Here is a 20445-nt window from a genome sequence, read left to right as displayed (position 1 = left end):
AGCATGAAGCTGTACGCCATCTACACACAAGCATCACATACACTTAGATTAGCATGAAGCTGTACTCCATCTACACACAAGCATCACATACACTTAGATTAGCATGAAGCTGTACTCCATCTACACACAAGCATCACATACACTTAGATTAGCATGAAGCTGTACGCCATCTACACACAAGCATCACATACACTTAGATTAGCATGAAGCTGTACGCCATCTACACACAAGCATCACATACACTTAGATTAGCATGAAGCTGTACTCCATCTACACACAAGCATCACATACACTTAGATTAGCATGAAGCTGTACGCCATCTACACACAAGCATCACATACACTTAGATTAGCATGAAGCTGTACGCCATCTACACACAAGCATCACATACACTTAGATTAGCATGAAGCTGTACGCCATCTACACACAAGCATCACATACACTTAGATTAGCATGAAGCTGTACGCCATCTACACACAAGCATCACATACACTTAGATTAGCATGAAGCTGTACTCCATCTACACACAAGCATCACATACACTTAGATTAGCATGAAGCTGTACGCCATCTACACACAAGCATCACATACACTTAGATTAGCATGAAGCTGTACGCCATCTACACACAAGCATCACATACACTTAGATTAGCATGAAGCTGTACGCCATCTACACACAAGCATCACATACACTTAGATTAGCATGAAGCTGTACTCCATCTACACACAAGCATCACATACACTTAGATTAGCATGAAGCTGTACGCCATCTACACACAAGCATCACATACACTTAGATTAGCATGAAGCTGTACGCCATCTACACACAAGCATCACATACACTTAGATTAGCATGAAGCTGTACTCCATCTACACACAAGCATCACATACACTTAGATTAGCATGAAGCTGTACGCCATCTACACACAAGCATCACATACACTTAGATTAGCATGAAGCTGTACGCCATCTACACACAAGCATCACATACACTTAGATTAGCATGAAGCTGTATTTGGTCTACACACATTTATGTCGATACTCGTGTCGATACTCACAACGTTCCTTACAACGTCTGCATTCTAAAGTTTGGGATTGTTCCATACATCTATTTCAAACATGAGTTTCAGCTCCTGATTCTAGGGGATATTTTGTTAACTTGACCATTCAAAAGATGTAATATACTGTTTTGAAATATTAAGAGTTAGATTGTCATCACCCTGAAACTAAAGTGCTAAAGTAACAAGTCTGTGCAGAAAAACTGTGCAGTCAAAAGGTAGCAAAAGTTTAAAACAAATGGCTACCTGGTTAGCATTTTTGTTAATGTCGCTGCTGCTCTTAGTATTCAGATCATAAATCTAATTACAACCTTCAAATGTAATATTTCAGCCCTACAAGTGCATGCAGTGTGTGAGTTCTGGTGCATGTCCAGTGCAGAGCACCTGCATCAGACTAACATCTGGCCCTTGAGTCATAATTCATTTAACATGACAATCACATATTTTGTTGAAGTAAAACACATCCTTCTTAATCCATACAGTTTCAATACAATGTATTCATATGTACAGTACTATCACTTGGGGAGTCCGCCACTTGCTTGTCTCCATGGAGATGTTATTGACCCTTTTAACATTTATTAACAAAAACATTCCAGAATTGAGGCAAAACGTGGAACATAATGTGAGAAATTAGAATCAGACTCAGAATATGGCTGGGCCGTAAATCCATTTATCAATTATACGAAGTTTGATTTGTCTGACATTTTTTTGATTTATTTCCGCCACTTCATCTGGGCTTCCATAGTTTATCCTCGCTACAGGAAGTTAAGTATGAGTGTAAAGAACAGCAATGCACAAAGACCATCTTTCCGAGAAAAACATGAATTGGATCAAATTAGCAATGTCAGACACAGTATTATTATTTTAATAATCCTTAGAATCAGTAGAGGAATGCTACAGCATTAGCCTGCTGCTAACAAAGAAACAAACAGTCTCTCGTGTGAAAAGTGAGCACGGACTGGCCCCCAGATAGCAAGAGTGTGTCGCCAGTTTAGCCTTTAGCGGCTAGCTACATCTGGTATCCTCCATCCACCAATCGTACGCAGTAGTGTTTTCCTCCCATATGAGCACGTGTCAGGAGGCTCGTGTCCCATGTGACCGCTCTGACCAATCAGAGCAAGAGCTGAGTGGAGCAGAGAGAGTTGAAACTTAAATTAAAAAGCAGTTTTTAAGATAACAGAAAGATTTTGAACCGGAAAAAAGTTCATAACTTAAAAAAAAGGCAGAAATTGTCCCTGTCAGCCACGAACCTGCTCGCCAATGCCCGATCTCCTCAGCTTTCAGAAGCTTAGCAGGACAGGACCAGGACCTGATTAGCACTTGGAGAGAAACCACTGGAACACCAGGCGCCACAGAATCAGAAAAGGGTTTATTGCCATTTTCAGTGAACAAAATTCACAAACATAGGAACTTGCTTCGGCGTCAATGTTTAACATACAACAATAAAGAATAATACTAGCAAAATAAAGTGCAGGTGTTAGTCCAACAGCAGAGGCCAAGAAACTGTTCTTGTGGCGCCTCCTGCCTGAGGGGAGTGGCCTCCTGCCTGAGGGGAGTGGCCTCCTGCCTGAGGGGAGTGGCCTCCTGCCTGAGGGGAGTGGCCTCCTGCCTGAGGGGAGTGGCTCAAATAGTCCGTGTCCAGGGTGAGAAGGGTCGGCTGTGATCCTCCCTGCTCGTTCCAGAGTCCTGGAGACGTACAGGTCCTGCAGTCCACCAGTGGGGTTCTAGAGGAAATGTTGTGTCCTTAGGCAAGACACTTCACACACATTGCCTAGTAATTCGCTTTGAGTGCCTTGAAGGTGGAAAAGCGCTATATAGATACAATGTAATAGTAAGAAGAAGAAGAATGTGTGTTTGTGCTGCAAAGAGAAGAGAAAAGAACAGAACCAGAGCTGACGCCTTTAAATCTTCAACGTCAAATGAAGGTGTAAATCCCATATTTCACTCAGACCAGTTTAGCCCAGTTTCCCCGTTCTCCCTGTGCGTAGCTTTCCTCCGGTTGCCCGGGTTTCCCTTACTACTAAAAACATGTACAATAGTGTGCATGACTGAGCGTGTGTTTGTTTTCCCGCCAAAACAGAAAACCAAGAAGAGAAATTCTGAAAGGAAAAATCCAAAACCACTCAGATACATGTGCAGCCTGGTTTAAATACATTTACTCTGGTATTTTACTGCATTTAGAGATTTAATGGGAGATTATTACTCATTATTTTTGCCTCAATCAAAAAAGCAGATTTTTTAGGTTTTACTGGCCACAATACTACATTTTACTTATTTATTTTTGTGGCTAGAAAATGATATTTGTCCCTCCTTTTGTAATAGAGAAGAGAACTGCTTCTCTATTACTGATCAATGACTGAATTCATTGTCGATTTTAGTTCTTGAATTGGAACAAACATTTTGAACCCGGAAATTCCAAATTGTTTGGAAATTTGTTATAACAACTTAAAATTTTAGATCTTGTGTCAGTTAATGATTCAAAATGTGTTATTGTTTACTTCATTTTACACAGTCTGGAAACTTGTTTATCTTGCATTTATCGTGTTTTATTGCTAAAATACATGGAAAATCTTGCCATTTCACAGTGTGGAACATTCCAGGTAAAACAATGACATCTCCATAGTGACACGCAGGGGGCGGAGCCTTCCCCAGAGAGGTCACACAAACAAGACAACAACTACTGCTGTTCACTCCGTGGGCCCGTGGGTGACTCCGGGGCCCGTGGGTGACTCCGGGGCCCGTGGGTGACTCCGGGGCCCGTGGGTGACTCCGTGGGTCTGTCGGTGACTCCGGGGGCCCACAGGAGTCTGGTGGGCGAGTGGGGCACTGTAGCATGAGGGCTGGAGCCTGTAGATGCACTAAGGCTGTTTGTTCTGTCTTGTTTTTTGTTGCAGAGAGTGGGAGAGCCTGTAAGTCATCCTCTTTGTTCACGTGTCATCCTCTTTGTTCATGTGTGTGTGCATGACTCCATTATAGGTTGCGTTCATGTTCTAACTATGAGAGACTTACAGTTTTTGAAATAAATGTCAAGAATGGAAATCATTAGAAATTAAAAGATGGGTTTTAAATTATTGTGCTGGTGTGGGCTGACGAATCACTGTGGTGAGCCCGGTTAGAGCTCAAATGAAGAGTCGCTCTTTACTTGAGGGTGGTTTATTGATATCTTCAATTATTCTTTACAGTTTGATTGCACAGGTGGTATGTGTGTGGTCCTAAACAAACAGACCAATGAAATATTAATATATATAATATATAAATCCACAAACACTGCTATTACTACTATAAACTGACAGGATTACGCTGTAACAGTAGCACATTTACACATATAAACAGTGCACCAACATTAGCGTCACTTTAAGATGTACACGTGATGGAGGCATGCATCAATTAAGCAGCAAACAACTCTAAAACACTAAACTTAATACACACATGCATTGCCAACTTTACTTACTTCTGTCACGCACACAATACTGAACTTGGGATGCAAACAAACTACTACATTCAACTATAAACTCTGATAAACCGCGATGGCAAACCCCGTCTCCAAACTCTTTTCCTCTCTCTCTCTCTCCTCACGCAGCTTGCTCCTTTCGGTTTCGATGGTCTAGGCTCCGCCCCTTAAAGGGCCAGCATGACAGTCTCTTTCAATAGGGCCTTTTTAACAGCCGCCCCCGTATTCACCTGTGAATACGAACAACTGGAAAAGGCTCAGGTAAAGAGTCAATCGTCTTTTGGTAGGGCAAGTAGACTGATGAGCCGCGCCACTGGTCGAACGTAGGTTCTTTCTTTCACCGTGACTTCGGCGGATCTGATCCGATTGTCTGGACCAGGAAAAACTTGAGATACCTTTCCTACAGGCCACTGTGCCCGCGGTAGCTGGTTGTCCACAATCATGACCACGTCTCCTACTTGTAGATTGAAGTCCTGGCAAGTAGTATTTCAGGAAATGTTGCCAGAAATGGTCAGCCAGGATTTGGCTGTGCCTCCATCTTCTTCGCCCGAGAATCTCTGGGCCTTCATAGACGACTTGTGGGAGCGAAGCGTCCCGCCGCCCCATGAGGAGACAGTTGGGAGTCACAGGGTCAGGGTCTGCTACGTCCGATGATGTGTAGCCAAGAGGTTTTGAGTTGAGCATCCCCTCAATTTCAATCAGAACTGTACGCAGTACCTCCTCAGTGACTGACTGAGCTCCAATGGTGACTTGAAGAGCAGTCTTAAGGGAACGAATTTCACGTTCCCAGCACCCCCCAAAATGAGGTGCTCCAGGGGGGTTGAAAGCAAACTGGATCTGCTGGCTTGCTAGTTGCTCTTTAAGTCTGGGGTGAAGAAGTTGGAATGCTGCCTGCAGCTCACGCTCTCCTCCACGGAAGTTTGTTCCTTGGTCACAAAGAAGCTCTTTGGGCTTCCCTCGTCTGGCTACAAAGCGTCTCAGGGCCATAAGGAATGAGTCTGTGTCCATGCTGGGAATCAGATCCAGATGAACTGCTCTGGTAGTCAAACACTTAAACAGTATTCCCCATCTCTTCTCATTCCTGCGTCCGATCTTGATGATGTATGGCCCAAAACAATCCACGCCTGTGGAGTAGAACACTGGCTTGAAGATGCGTAGTCTTGCTGGAGGAAGATCGGCCATTCTAGGTGGATGTGGGTGACCTTTCCACTTCTTGCACTCAACGCAGTTTCTCTGGTGGCGACGCACTGCCTCACGTCCACGTAGCACCCAGTATCTCCTTCTGATCTCAGCAAACACCCTTTCTGGCCCTGTATGATGAGACGGGTAACTGGGTGGCGGGGGTCCAGAACAATGGGGTGTACTTCTTCTATTGCCAGTTCAGGATTGCGGCGAAGGCGACCTCCTACTCTGATGAGCCCTGTTTCCTCATCAAACTCAAGTGCAAGAAGAAGAATACGACTGGACTTGGATACTGGTTTACTGGCCTTTAACTTGTTCACTTCGTCCGGGAATGACTCTCTCTGGATATGTCGTAGAGCCTCAAGTTCAGCAGCAGCGTGGGATTCAGCAGTCAAAGGGTTGCCAGGATCAGCCGCCCCGTGTAGCTGACGCGCGGTGGCTTCCAGGTAGCTGTCCAGGGTCTGGTGCTGAAGTTGATCTGGAACACTTGTAGTGGACATGGTTAAGATAACAACATGTCGTTTTAGCTCACCTTCAGGTTGAGCTAAAACCTTCAGGTTGAGCTAAAACCTGAGCTAAGGAGGTAGTGAGTCAGGCCATTCACTAGGTGCTAGTTTCAGGAACGAAGGCCCATCGGTCCATCTGTTGCCTCTGCTGATTGCCTGGAGGGTGAGGCCACGGGTGATATCATCTGCCGGTTTTTCCCGCGAGGGCACATACCTCCATGTGGCTGATTCCGTCAACTCTTGTATTTCTGCCACACGGGTTCCCACAAAGACCTTATACCGGCAGGACTCTGAGCTCAGCCAGGTCAGGACGGTGGCTGAGTCGGACCATAAAGTGCAGCTGCGGATGGGAAAGGTTAACTCTGCGCTGATGACTTTGTAGAGCTGGCCACCTGTAAGAGCAGCACACAGCTCCAGGCAGGGAACAGATTGCTGCTTCTTAGGGGCGACACGAGATCGGCCAGCAAGAAAGGCGACTTCTGCCCTTCCCTCATGGTTCTCTGTCCTCAGATATGCTACTGAGCCATATGCCTGTTCAGAGGCCTCGCAGAAAACATGGATGTCACGCAGGCTGCTGGACTGGTCCATGCAGGTAGTGGTGTAACACCTGGGCAGGGTTATCTCAGGTAGGTGTACAAGCTCTGCTTCCCACATATGCCACTTCTCCAGGAGCTCCTCTGGGAGCTGTGGGTCATCCCAATCTCTCTTCTTCTCCCACAGGTGGCGCACAATGACTTTGGCTCGGGTTATAAATGGAACTATGAAACCGAGAGGATCATATTGGCTGGCTAGAACTCTGTAGATGTTCCTCAATGTAGCCACTGAGCTGTCAGTGTGTCTGTGCTTGTAGGTCAGGGTGTCAGACTTGCAGTTCCAGTGCAGTCCTAGAGCTGGCTCTTGGATGTCAGACTGACCTTCACTGAGCCACAACTCACAGCTGGATGACCTGAGCTCTGGGGGGAGATGGTTGACGACGTTTGGATCATTGCTTGCCCACTGTCTCAGCTCGAATCCCCCTTCAGCCAGTAGATGGTGCAGCTTGTCTACCAGAGTTTTGGCAGCCTCTGGAGTTGTGAGGCTCTGTAAACAATTGTCCACATAGAAGGACTTGTTAATGGCAACATGAACATCTTCTTCTGGCTGGCTGTGATCAGTGACATGTTTTTGCAGTGCAAATGTTGCACAGCAAGGACTACACGTTGTTCCAAAGGGGAGGACTTGCCACTCATAGACATCAGGTGAACTGTCCCGCTTCATATCTCTCCATAAGAATCTCAGGAATGGTTGGTCTGCTGGCAGGAGCCTCACCTGATGAAACATGCCACGGATGTCACTGCTGAAGGCAATGGCATACTCCCTGAATCTTAACAGCACAGCTAACAAGGCAGGGCCGAGAGTGGGACCTGGTAATAGGTACTGGTTGAGGTTGTGACCCTGGTACTGGAAGGAGCAGTTGTACACCACCCGGTTCTTTCCATTATGTTGGACCATATGGTGGGGGATATACCAAGACTCTGTACTGCTCTCCACTTGATGAGGTGCCAACTTCACCGCATAGCCGGCCTCAATCAGCTTCTCGATCTCCGTCTGAAACGCAGCAGCTTGTTCCGGAGCTTTAGTTGGGCGTTTCTCTGTGCCTCTCAGGTGTGGCAGCACCGCTTCTGCAGTGGCTTTGAGGAGTGGCATATCCTTCACTCGCAGGAGGGGTGTGGCATAACGTTCTATGCCATTTACACTGACTCTCACAGTCTGTTCTTGTAGGAGCTTAACTGCCTCTTGATCTTGTTTTGATCTTACTACCATCTTCTCACTGCGATAAGGAAGCACGTCCATCTGCCATAACTTCTCCACGCAAGAAAACAACTCTGAGGGTGGGGGTGCAGATGTGAAAAGGCAGTGACTTAGGTTAGGACTAGACTTGATGACTTGAGTTGGTCCCTGCAGTGTCCATCCAAGAAGAGTTTTCACAGCTGCTGGTCCACCAGGAGGTCCCAGTCTGACTGGCTCTACAGGTGTAATGAGGTGCATGTAGTCTGAACCAATCAGCAGCATAGGATGGACTTTGTTCAAAGGTGGGAGAGGCAAACCAGATAGATGCTTATATTTCTGTTGGAGAGTAGCGACTGGGTGGGAGTGCTCTGCTAAACTCAGTTGGCCGGCTGTGAAAGCATTCTGTATTCTGTAGGTCTTGTCTGGATTGGCGGTTGGAGAAATGGAGAAAGACACAGCCGCCCCATGAAGCTTCTCCACCTCTTGTCTGACTGTGCGGAGAGTCAACACTTCTTTACTGCCTCTGAGCCCCAACTGTTTAGCAGCAGATTGGAGAAGTATTGTCCGCTCAGATCCGTCGTCTAAGATGGCATAAGTCTCCAGGCACTTGTCTCCATTCCTCAAGAACACTTTACTAATCTTTAGTAGCACTTTACAGTTGTACACTGGGCGGTCGACATACAGGACCTTGTTGGTGGTGTTGATGAGGCAACTCTCTGCGGAGGATGGAGCTGTCAACGGTTCCTCCTCTTCTCCCCTCTCATTCACTTCATGCAGCACAGACAGATGTCTCCTACTGCACGTCTTACAGGGGGCTTTGAGTGTGCACTTTTCAGCCTGGTGATTACGACCACATCGCCAGCATTTGTTATTCACCTTAATCCATGTCACCTTCTGCTCTTCACTTAGGTCCTTGAAGTTGGCACAGCTGTTTAGAAAATGTTTATCATTGTCGCAGTAGGGACAATAAGCTTTCGCCTGCTCATCTCTCTTGAACTGGTTGGTTGTATGGTCAGGTGCAGGTGGGGCCACTGTCCTTGGTCCTGGAGCTTTCCCTGTGCCCAGGAAGATAGTAGCAGACTTATTTGGGGGTTTAGGAGTGCGTTTGGCATCAGGCTTCTTGTTAAACAACTCCTCTCTCTTTGGGGGCTTGATATTCTCTTCCTGCACTTCCAGCTCGTATTCGAGCCAATCCGCAAAGTCCATGAGTGTAGGAATAGTGACTCTGAGGGGATGGATAAATCTCTTAAAACTAGTGTTGAGGTCATAGGGAAGTTTACTCAACAGTCTTGAGACGTGGGAGCCACAAGTCAACTCTACTTGGCCTCTCTGCCCCAGCTGCTGTAACATGCCGACTAGTGAACGCACATTGAGGGCAAACAGACGGAAGCTTCTCACATCACCACTGCGGATAAATGGACCATCCATTAGCTCTGCAATCCGCTGTACAGCAAGCTTATGGGGTTGCCCATACATCTTAGTGAGGGCTTGCATCGAGTCTGTGTAGGGCTGCCAGGAGTTGCTATAGGAGTCGGCCACAAGTGAAGCTTCTTCACACTTAAGGTGATCTGTGAGGATTTGATATTTGTACCTTTCAGTGGCATCCTCCGGTAAGAGATTCTCCAATGCCATCTTCATACGGGCAAATTCTCTTGGGTCTGGTGAAGTGAGGCTCGGGACTGTGGGCTTTGGTCCCCTATATGTGAGCTCTTTCTGTGGCGCATTAACATAGGGCATCCGAGAGAATGAGGAGTCTCTACCTGTGTATGGAACACCAAACTGCGGGTCACCAACATGCAATGAGGGGGTTTGATATCCTTGGCCGTATTGATCTGCCCAAGGGGTGTTCTGCTGGGGTGTGGTGGCATAGTAGGGCAGGTCGGTGGGCATACCTGTCACTCTAAGTCGAGAGAGGTCTTGTGACATGTTGACCGCGGGGCTGGGAGTGGGATAATACAGCTGTTGGCGGGCTGGGACAGACACTGGTGGTCTCAGTGGAAGTTGTGAGTGTCCATCATAACCAACACTGTAAGCCCTGAGGGGTGGAGGAAGCTGGGAAAGAAGAGGCTGGCGGGCTGCAGGCTGGGACTGGACTTGTAATGCAGCCATCACACTCTGAAACTGCTTCCTAAGCTCCCCATTCTCTTGGCGCATCTCTGCGAGGGTAGCACTTAACTCTGGGACTTGGTTGAAGGTTTGCTGCCCCCTGGTGGCTTGCATTGAAGGCTGACTGGGCTTTCTCTCTTCTGAATCATCTATGATGGTCATGTCAAAATGTTGACTAAGAGGAGGTGATGGGGATCTGATGGGGAAACGCTCTGAATGCTCCACTTCCCCTGTCACCTGTACCTTTAAGAGACTCTGAGCCCCTGATCCACTGAGGTCAAAATCTGCCAGGTGAAAAGGCACTGAAATCTGTTCTTTAGGTCGCGTGCCACTTGCTTCTGACTCTGGGTTATGCATCTTAAACAGCAATTCGTCCGTCCGGCTCGAAGGACCATTAAAAGATGGGTTTTAAATTATTGTGCTGGTGTGGGCTGACGAATCACTGTGGTGAGCCCGGTTAGAGCTCAAATGAAGAGTCGCTCTTTACTTGAGGGTGGTTTATTGATATCTTCAATTATTCTTTACAGTTTGATTGCACAGGTGATATGTGTGTGGTCCTAAACAAACAGACCAATGAAATATTAATATATATAATATATAAATCCACAAACACTGCTATTACTACTATAAACTGACAGGATTACGCTGTAACAGTAGCACATTTACACATATAAACAGTGCATCAACATTAGCGTCACTTTAAGATGTACACGTGATGGAGGCATGCATCAATTAAGCAGCAAACAACTCTAAAACACTAAACTTAATACACACATGCATTGCCAACTTTACTTACTTCTGTCACGCACACAATACTGAACTTGGGATGCAAACAAACTACTACTTTCAACTATAAACTCTGATAAACCGCGATGGCAAACTCCGTCTCCAAACTCTTTTCCTCTCTCTCTCTCTCCTCACGCAGCTTGCTCCTTTCGGTTTCGGTGGTCTAGGCTCCGCCCCTTAAAGGGCCAGCATGACAGTCTCTTTCAATAGGGCCTTTTTAACAGAAATCATTGAACGTCATCGACCTTCATCATCATCGACCTTCATCATCATCGACCTTCATCATCATCGACCTTCATCATTTCACTCCAAACGTAGAAAAGCACGTCTTGTGCAGTTAAATGTTTCTGGATCAGTCCAGATAAAACTGATGAAGTCATTTCTCTGTAAAACACCACGTCACATCACGACCTCAGATGTAAATCATTTGTGTTGCTATTTCACAAAAAAATGCCATGTTGAAGGAAAATGATTTCCAGATCTTTGTGACATATAAAAAGGCGCAGCGTGCAAAAGTATTCAGACCCCAAAGGTCAGTACTTTGTGGAAGCGCCTTTCTCTGCAATGCCTGCTGAAAGTCTGTTGGGGTCTGTCTCTTCCAGCTTTGCACTGATCACATTTGATGGAGAGCGTTTGTGAAAAGTCTGGACTTAAGTCTGAACTTTGACTGGGACATTCTTTTTTTAAGAATAAACATAAAACACAGAAGAGCACGACAAGAGAGTAAAAATACAAATACACAAAGACTAAAGATCCACAGATGTTTTCAATCTATTTAGTGGAATAGCTGCCCTGTATGTATATGATTTAGATATTATTCCTCTTGAAAATTCTGCTTTATAAGTTTTGATAAACATCTGAGTCAGAGGTTATAAAGGTCATGACCTTGATAAACATCTCAGTCAGAGGTTATAAAGGTCATGACCTTGATAAACATCTGAGTCAGAGGTTATAAAGGTCATGACCTTGATAAACATCTCAGTCAGAGGTTATAAAGGTCATGACCTTGATAAACATCTCAGTCAGAGGTTATAAAGGTCATGACCTTGATAAACATCTCAGTCAGAGGTTATAAAGGTCATGACCTTGATAAACATCTCAGTCAGAGGTTATAAAGGTCATGACCTTGATAAACATCTCAGTCAGAGGTTATAAAGGTCATGACCTTGATAAACATCTCAGTCAGAGGTTATAAAGGTCATGACCTTGATAAACATCTCAGTCAGAGGTTATAAAGGTCATGACTGTGGTTAATGTATTGGTTATAATAACTGCTTATTTGTAAAAAAAAAAAAAAAACTATAAAAGTCCTGTTTGTCCAAGTCAAAAGATTCTTTCCACATCTCAAAGCTTTTCATGTGATTCTCTTTTACATCTGGTGAAAAACCAGACCTTTTGTCCTCCAGACCTTGAGTCTCAGCTCAGTTCTATTTGGTACAAAACCTTTGGTCATAAAACTTTACCAGTTTAAGATTATAACATCTGTGTTTAGTTTGTTCTGATCAGCTCCTTCCATGTTGTAAGAACAGATTTGACCCAGGGATTCTTCACTTCCTCCTCATGACTCAAGCGTCTGTCATCTGCAGTAAGAACTGTACAGGAACCCCCGGCACCACATGACTCTCAGTATAAGACCTGTACAGGAACCCCCGGCACCACATGACTCTCAGTATAAGACCTGTACAGGAACCTCAGGCACCACATGACTCTCAGTATAAGACCTGTACAGGAACCCCCGGCACCACATGACTCTCAGTATAAGACCTGTACAGGAACCCCCGGCACCACATGACTCTCAGTATAAGACCTGTACAGGAACCCCCGGCACCACATGACTCTCAGTATAAGACCTGTACAGGAACCCCCGGCACCACATGACTCTCAGTATAAGAACTGTACAGGAACCTCAGGCACCACATGACTCTCAGTATAAGACCTGTACAGGAACCTCAGGCACCACATGACTCTCAGTATAAGACCTGTACAGGAACCTCAGGCACCACATTACTCTCAGTATGAGACCATTGAGCACAACATTCTGGATCACACCAGCAACGCTGATTTTTCACACACTGCAAACCCCGCATAGAGAAATCTGGACAAAACATTAATATTCATAGTCTCAATCCTTTAATTTAGACTTAAGTCTGGGATCAGGGTCAATTTTTCAAGATTTGTGGTCGTGACGTGAAAAATGTGGAATAGTTACAGAGGTATGAATACTTTTGTAAACATAGTAGAAAAAGCTTCAGTTGTTTCATCTGGACTCAGAAAAAATAGACGTTTCGACTCTCATCCAAGAGTCATTGTCAATGACAATGACTCTTGGATGAGAGTCGAAACGTCTATCACTGTGTGACTGCGGTCACTGTGTGACTGCGGTCATGCACCGTGTGACTGCGGTCACTGCACCGTGTGACTGCGGTCACTGCACCGTGTGACTGCGGTCACTGCACCGTGTGACTGCGGTCACTGCAGTGTGACTGCGGTCACTGCAGCTGGACTGCGGTCACTGCAGCTGGACTGCGGTCACTGCAGCTGGACTGCATGCTGTGTGAGCCCGGGGTAAACCCGACCGGAGAATTGTGACTTGATTGAGCTCAGTGTTAAACTCCAGTGTTAAACTCCAGTGTTAAACTCCAGACATTCAAGCCTGTTGTGATGAGGCATGAACGCAGCCTATAGCAGCTAAAGGATGGGAATGGCAAAGTACCTTACGTGTAATCTTGGTATAATTACTCATGGAAACTGGACACCTCTGTCATTCTACATAACACGCCCTTCAATAAGAACTTGTCATAATTCATGTTTCTCTTCCCACTTACTATTTCCATCCACTGTATTCCTGTGCTATGAAGTATGATCATTCATTCTGACCATTAACAACAACTTCATCTTTGCTGGGAGTTAAACGGCACAGCACACCAGAGTTTATTATTTTATTTTAGGAACTGTTAAAACTGATCTTTCATGATTTATATATATATATATATATATATATATATATATATATATATATATATATATATATATATATATATATATATATATGTATATATCCTGTGTGTCCTGTGTGTGTCCTGTGTGTCCTGTGTACGTTGTGTGTCCTGTGTGTCCTGTGTGTGTCCTGTGTGTGTCCTGTGTGTTTCCTGTGTGTCCTGTGTGTGTCCTGTGTGTGTCCTGTGTGTGTCCTGTGTGTGTCCTGTGTGTGTCCTGTGTGTTTCCTGTGTGTCCTGTGTGTGTCCTGTGTGTGTCCTGTGTGTGTCCTATGTGTGTCCTGTGTGTTTCCTGTGTGTGTCCTGTGTGTGTCCTGTGTGTCCTGTGTGCGTTGTGTGTCCTGTGTGTCCTGTGTGTCCTTTTGTCACCTGCTGGTTTTCATGTCGTACTCACTGCACTAACGACACAAGCCACGTTCTGTTTTCCTGTCACACCGGTCAAGCCTTTGGAGCCCACAGTCGGTCACACCATGTGCTTTGGTCAAGACTTCAGATTCGACTATATTTGTTTGGACGGGAACAATTACTCCACTATTTGTGACTAGTCGATTATGTCATACTTTGATCATTGAAATGGTTCTTTAAAACACAAACCAAAAGACCTTTTATAACAAAGACAAAAGGAAATCAAAATGTCAAAAAAGTAAACATTTTGTTTTTCATAAATATTACATTTTATTCATAAATATTCTCCATATAGAAGCCTTCAGTCACCATATTTACATTTTCATTTGGTTGACCATGTATTTAAACATTTTCAAAGTAGAAAAACAGTTTGACTAATTGGCAATATATAAATACTACGAAAATAACCTAGTTGCAGCCCCAATATTTTTGGGTAAAGGTAAAGTTTGTCATCTTCATGTTCGTAAGATGAAGGTATCGGTGGTGCCCGTAGTGGACAAACTGGAGGAACGGTTTGAGTAGATCTGAGCTTTTATGATGGACTCTTTTCCAAAGCCTTGGCCTTATAATCAGTTGAAAGGAAATCAGAGTTTGGTATGTGCTTTACCTCTGCTCTAACCTGAGGATGAGAGACAACATTTTCACCTCCTAAAAGACATTCAAAAAAGAACACATCACCGCTTTCTTCACTCAGATATTATAAATGTTGAAAATGATGTCTCTTTATTCAGTTTGAAATTCTGTTGTTAAACAGCGAAACGATATTGAGCCACATTCATTTTGTTACGGCACAATTTCAATAGATGTTAAACAAGTCCAAAGTCTTTACCATAGACCTCTAAAACTCTAAAACCAAGTCTTTCTGAAGAAGAACTGTGCCTGTGCCCTGACTCTCTATTTCCATAGCAACCAGTCCAATGTGCGACGCATGCACACGGCCGTCAAACTCAACGAGGTGGTGGTCAACAAGTCTCAAGGAGCTCACCTGGTTCTGCTCAACATGCCAGGGCCGCCCAAGAACCGTGGAGGGGACGAGAACTGTATCCTTCAGCCACCTGCACATCCAGGCTCGTGTTCTCTGGAGACTCTCTGGAGACTCTCTGGAGACTCTCTGGAGATTCTGTGGAGACTCTGTGGAGACTCTCTGGAGACTCTCTGGAGATTCTGTGGAGACTCTCTGGAGACTCTCTGGAGACTCTGTGGAGACTCTCTGGAGATTCTGTGGAGACTCTCTGGAGACTCTGTGGAGACTCTCTGGAGAGTCTGTGGAGACTCTCTGGAGACTCTCTGGAGACTCTCTGGAGACTCTCTGGAGACTCTCTGGAGAGTCTGTGGAGACTCTCTGGAGACTCTCTGGAGAGTCTGTGGAGACTCTCTGGAGACTCTCTGGAGACTCTCTGGAGAGTCTGTGGAGACTCTCTGGAGACTCTCTGGAGACTCTCTGGAGACTCTGTGGAGACTCTGTGGAGACTCTGTGGAGACTCTCTGGAGATTCTGTGGAGACTCTGTGGAGACTCTCTGGAGACTCTCTGGAGACTCTCTGGAGACTCTCTGGAAACTCTCTGGAGAGTCTGTGGAGACTCTCTGGAGACTCTCTGGAGACTCTGTGGAGACTCTCTGGAGAGTCTGTGGAGACTCTCTGGAGACTCTCTGGAGACTCTCTGGAGACTCTCTGGAGAGTCTGTGGAGACTCTCTGGAGACTCTCTGGAGAGTCTGTGGAGACTCTCTGGAGACTCTCTGGAGACTCTCTGGAGAGTCTGTGGAGACTCTCTGGAGACTCTCTGGAGACTCTCTGGAGACTCTGTGGAGACTCTGTGGAGACTCTGTGGAGACTCTCTGGAGATTCTGTGGAGACTCTGTGGAGACTCTCTGGAGACTCTCTGGAGACTCTCTGGAGACTCTCTGGAAACTCTCTGGAGAGTCTGTGGAGACTCTCTGGAGACTCTCTGGAGACTCTCTGGAGACTCTGTGGAGACTCTGTGGAGACTCTGTGGAGACTCTCTGGAGACTCTCTGGAGACTCTGTGGAGACTCTGTGGAGACTCTCTGGAGATTCTGTGGAGACTCTCTGGAGAGTCTGTGGAGACTCTCTGGAGACTCTCTGGAGAGTCTGTGGAGACTCTCTGGAGACTCTCTGGAGAGTCTGTGGAGACTCTCTGGAGACTCTCTGGAGACTCTCTGGAGACTCTGTGGAGACTCTGTGGAGACTCTCTGGAGATTCTGTGGAGACTCTCTGGAGACTCTGTGGAGACTCTGTGGAGACTCTCTGGAGACTCTCTGTAGACTCTCTGGAGACTCTCTGGAGACTCTGTGGAGACTCTCTGGAGAGTCTGTGGAGACTCTCTGGAGACTCTGTGGAGACTCTCTGGAGACTCTCTGGAGACTCTCTGGAGACTCTCTGGAGAGTCTGTGGAGACTCTCTGGAGACTCTCTGGAGAGTCTGTGGAGACTCTCTGGAGACTCTCTGGAGACTCTCTGGAGACTCTGTGGAGACTCTCTGGAGAGTCTGTGGAGACTCTCTGGAGACTCTGTGAAGACTCTCTGGAGACTCTCTGGAGATTCTGTGGAGTCTCCGGGGATTCTTTGGGAAGTCTCCCTGGAGTCTTCGGGGAGTATTCTCCGTGGAGTCTCCCTGTAGTCTCCCTGTAGCCTCCGTGGAGTCTCCCTGTAGTCTCCCTGTAGTCTCCGTGTAGTCTCCCTGTAGTCTCCCTGGAGTCTCCCTGGAGTCTCCCTGTAGTCTCCGTGGAGTCTCCCTGTAGTCTCCCTGTAGTCTCCGTGGAGTCTCCCTGTAGTCTCCGTGTAGTCTCCCTGTAGTCTCCCTGTAGTCTCCGTGGAGTCTCCGGGGAGTCTCCCTGTAGTCTCCCTGTAGTCTCCCTGTAGTCTCCCTGTAGTCTCCGTGGAGTCTCCGTGGAGTCTCCCTGTAGTCTCCCTGTAGTCTCCGTGGAGTCTCCCTGTAGTCTCCCTGTAGTCTCCGTGTAGTCTCCCTGGAGTCTCCCTGTAAGTCTCCCTGGAGTCACAATCAGGATGTGACTTGCGTGTGTTCGTATGTCAGTCATGTTTCCCTGACTGTGGTAATCAGACATGGAGTTCCTGGAGGTTCTGCTGGAGGGTTTGAACCGTGTGCTGCTGGTGCGAGGAGGAGGCCAAGAGGTCATCACCATCTACTCCTAAACCACCATCACAGCGACTCACTCGGCCTGTTCTCACGGACACCGCTCCACCTGCAGAGAGGGGTGGGGCTTGTCCCCTCCTTTTGATTGACAGATGGACCTTTTTCAGGGCATTGGGTGTGTCTGTGCTGGCCTCTGAACCTCGAATGCCGCAGCAGAGCACGGAGACACTTTATACTTTGTTTTATGTTCTTATCCTTATGTGTTCTTGTTCAAACTGTGGGAGAAGACGATAAGAAGTGTACATTTACACTTCCAGATCGTTCAAATTTACCCCAGGATAACATTTCTGTTGAATTGACAAGACGTAAACAGGACTAAAAGCAAGATTAAACCAAGTCTTCACCCAGGACTAAATCAGGACTGAAGCAGGAACAAGAGCAGCCTGTGAAAATCACTATCAGTAAACTCTAAGTATTGAGATTAATTTTAGCTCAGCTTTATATTTATATAATTGTATTCAATTTAGCAAAACATGTAGAAGCACGATGATGGTACCATATTTTAAATACCATTTCAGAATATGTATTGCTTTTGGTACACATGTGTATGTATATGTACAAAATAATGCCATATTGTAGCGTAGCTTTTATGAGCTTTTAAATGTGCGTCATGTTGTGTTCTCCGACTTTGAAAATAACATTGCTTCAAAGAATAATATATTCATATATGAAAATAGTAAAACACATCAAGCATATTTTTTTATTTTCACTCTAAACTTGTGAATTTGAATCAATTGTGAAAATGAGGGGGAAAAAAAAGAAAGTTTAGGACCACAAGGCTCAAAATAAAAGTCCCATTCAGTCCAGTTTCTGTTAAATTAGTCCATTTTCAAGTTGAGTCCATATGTGATGTCCCATAGGTCAGATAAGGTGGTCCAGTCCTTAATCGTCCCATATGTGATGTCCCGTAGGTCAGATAAGGTGGTCCAGTCCTTAATCGTCCCATATGTGATGTCCCATAGGTCAGATAAGGTGGTCCAGTCCTTAATCGTCCCATATGTGATGTCCCGTAGGTCAGATAAGGTGGTCCAGTCCTTAATCGTCCCATATGTGATGTCCCGTAGGTCAGATAAGGTGGTCCAGTCCTTAATCGTCCCATATGTGATGTCCCGTAGGTCAGATAAGGTGGTCCAGTCCTTAATCGTCCCATATGTGATGTCCCGTAGGTCAGATAAGGTGGTCCAGTCCTTAATCGTCCCATATGTGATGTCCCGTAGGTCAGATAAGGTGGTCCAGTCCTTAATCGTCCCATATGTGATGTCCCGTAGGTCAGATAAGGTGGTCCAGTCCTTAATCGTCCCATATGTGATGTCCCGTAGGTCAGATAAGGTGGTCCAGTCCTTAATCGTCCCATATGTGATGTCCCGTAGGTCAGATAAGGTGGTCCAGTCCTTAATCGTCCCATATGTGATGTCCCGTAGGTCAGATAAGACCTTCATTCTGGTGCGTAGGCTTTTAAAGTGTTGGGAGGAAAAAGTGCCAAAAGGAAACTGTGGACTTAAAGTCTCTGACAATCAATGTATAATTCAATCAAAAAGTGATGGAGAAAAGGAATGCAGGCTTGTGGGGGATAAGGGACAAGGGGAGATTAGGCTCCACAGTTTCTCACTGTAGTGTCGACTGAAGCCGGGTCACATTTGCAACGTGCCGTGGTTCATTTCACCCGTTTCTTTGTGGTTTTTGGGTTATTTTCCGTTTCAACAAGCAGGTTTACAGAAGCGTTAAGAATGTCATTATGTTTTGCAATTATAAGAAAAATATATATATTTACAATGAAATATAACACTTTTGTTCTTATGTATTAACATACTGTAATACGCGACACGCTTTTTTAAATCAAACTTTCTGATAAAAATAAGAAAAACGTGACATATTTACATAGGTTTATTCATATTGTGTATTAGGAAAATATACAAATGCAAATGAACAAAACCATTTATTGGTGTTTGTGCAAAAATTTTAAAGCAAAATTGAAACCAGTTTGTGAACTTGTTTGACTGAAACCAAACCCGGTCTGTTTTGTGTTCTTTTCTGTATATTATCGTTTCTTTAAGTGTAAAACTGTCTGAAGAAGTGTGTGTACATTTTCTGCACATTATGGAAAGATCATACAGTATATTAAGATGTTATAGTTGTTGTTTAATGCTCTGTTCTGTCACACGTACATAAGCCACATTTCAACTGGCCCTGTTCGCCCAGACAGGTTCACTTTCGAGCGATTTGGAATGGTTCTGCTCTATGTTCAGAGCCCTGCTACGTGAGACATCACCCAGACACAACTCGTGTCTTAATACATCCAATCTAAATCTCCCTGAATTATACTTTTTAAACCTGAGGTCGATCGGAGAAATTCTCAAAAACACGTTTAGTAATTCTAAGTGAGTAATTCTCACGTGGCTGAAGCTAGCGTAAACAGGAACATTTCTTTGACTTCTCTCAAAGCTTCAACGCCGTGTTTGAACCTCTCTATGTCTTTGGCTTTGGATCATGTCAGACGCTTTATGAGCTGGAAATATCAGATTGTGGCTCTTGACAAAGTGAGTGCCGTGCGGACATAAACAGGAAACAGCTGATGCTAACGTGCTAACTTAAATATGGCGCTTTATCACAAGATCAATACAGAGTAAGTGACTAATGATTCTTTTGTGTTTCTGTGAGTCTGCGTTCTCTCTTGTCCAATTATCTGAATCATTGTTCACATTGGACCGCTCCAGAGTGAACCAGTGGAAACGTGGCTTACACATGTGTGAGGGAAGAATATGACCAGGGTTTGACAATGTTAGCGTTAAGTCATCATCTGCACTTTGAACCATAGCATTTGAACCTCTTCTATTCATCTATCCAGACTCTGGAGTGAACATCACCACCGCGCAGAGGGACCGATGTTACTGTGCAGATGAGCAGTCACTCTGGTCGTTTTTACATGTATTTATTTGTTTTGAAGTGACTGGAGAAAGAAATCTACCTCACAGGTGTCGCTGAGGCTCAACCAATTGTTCCATTAGGAAGTACA

The 20445-nt window shown here is 45.3% G+C and overlaps 1 protein-coding gene across 7 annotated transcripts in view; it reads left to right on the top strand.

Moving 5' to 3' along the window:
- The window catches only part of slc12a7b (solute carrier family 12 member 7b), a 382436-nt gene extending 364746 nt beyond the window's left edge, over nt 1-17690 (top strand). For 3 of the 7 annotated variants that reach the window (XM_072451248.1, XM_072451244.1, XM_072451247.1), the window contains 3 exons: nt 3953-3967; nt 15167-15300; nt 17340-17689. In XM_072451248.1, coding sequence (XP_072307349.1) covers nt 3953-3967; nt 15167-15300; nt 17340-17431 — 241 coding nt within the window. In that variant the 3' untranslated portion in view covers nt 17432-17689. Of the gene's footprint in view, nt 1-3952; nt 3968-15166; nt 15301-17339 lie in introns of all 7 variants that reach the window. The other 4 variants (XM_072451242.1, XM_072451245.1, XM_072451243.1 and 1 more) reach the window with 2 other exon arrangements.
- Nucleotides 17691-20445: the final 2755 nt, after the last annotated feature.

This window comes from Eucyclogobius newberryi, unplaced genomic scaffold (assembly GCF_026437365.1).
Source record: "Eucyclogobius newberryi isolate DKJ021-1_F unplaced genomic scaffold, fEucNew1.0.hap1 SCAF_18, whole genome shotgun sequence".
In the NCBI taxonomy this organism is placed as follows: Eukaryota; Metazoa; Chordata; class Actinopteri; order Gobiiformes; family Gobiidae; genus Eucyclogobius; species Eucyclogobius newberryi.
This window is presented reverse-complemented; position numbering and strand designations above follow the sequence as displayed.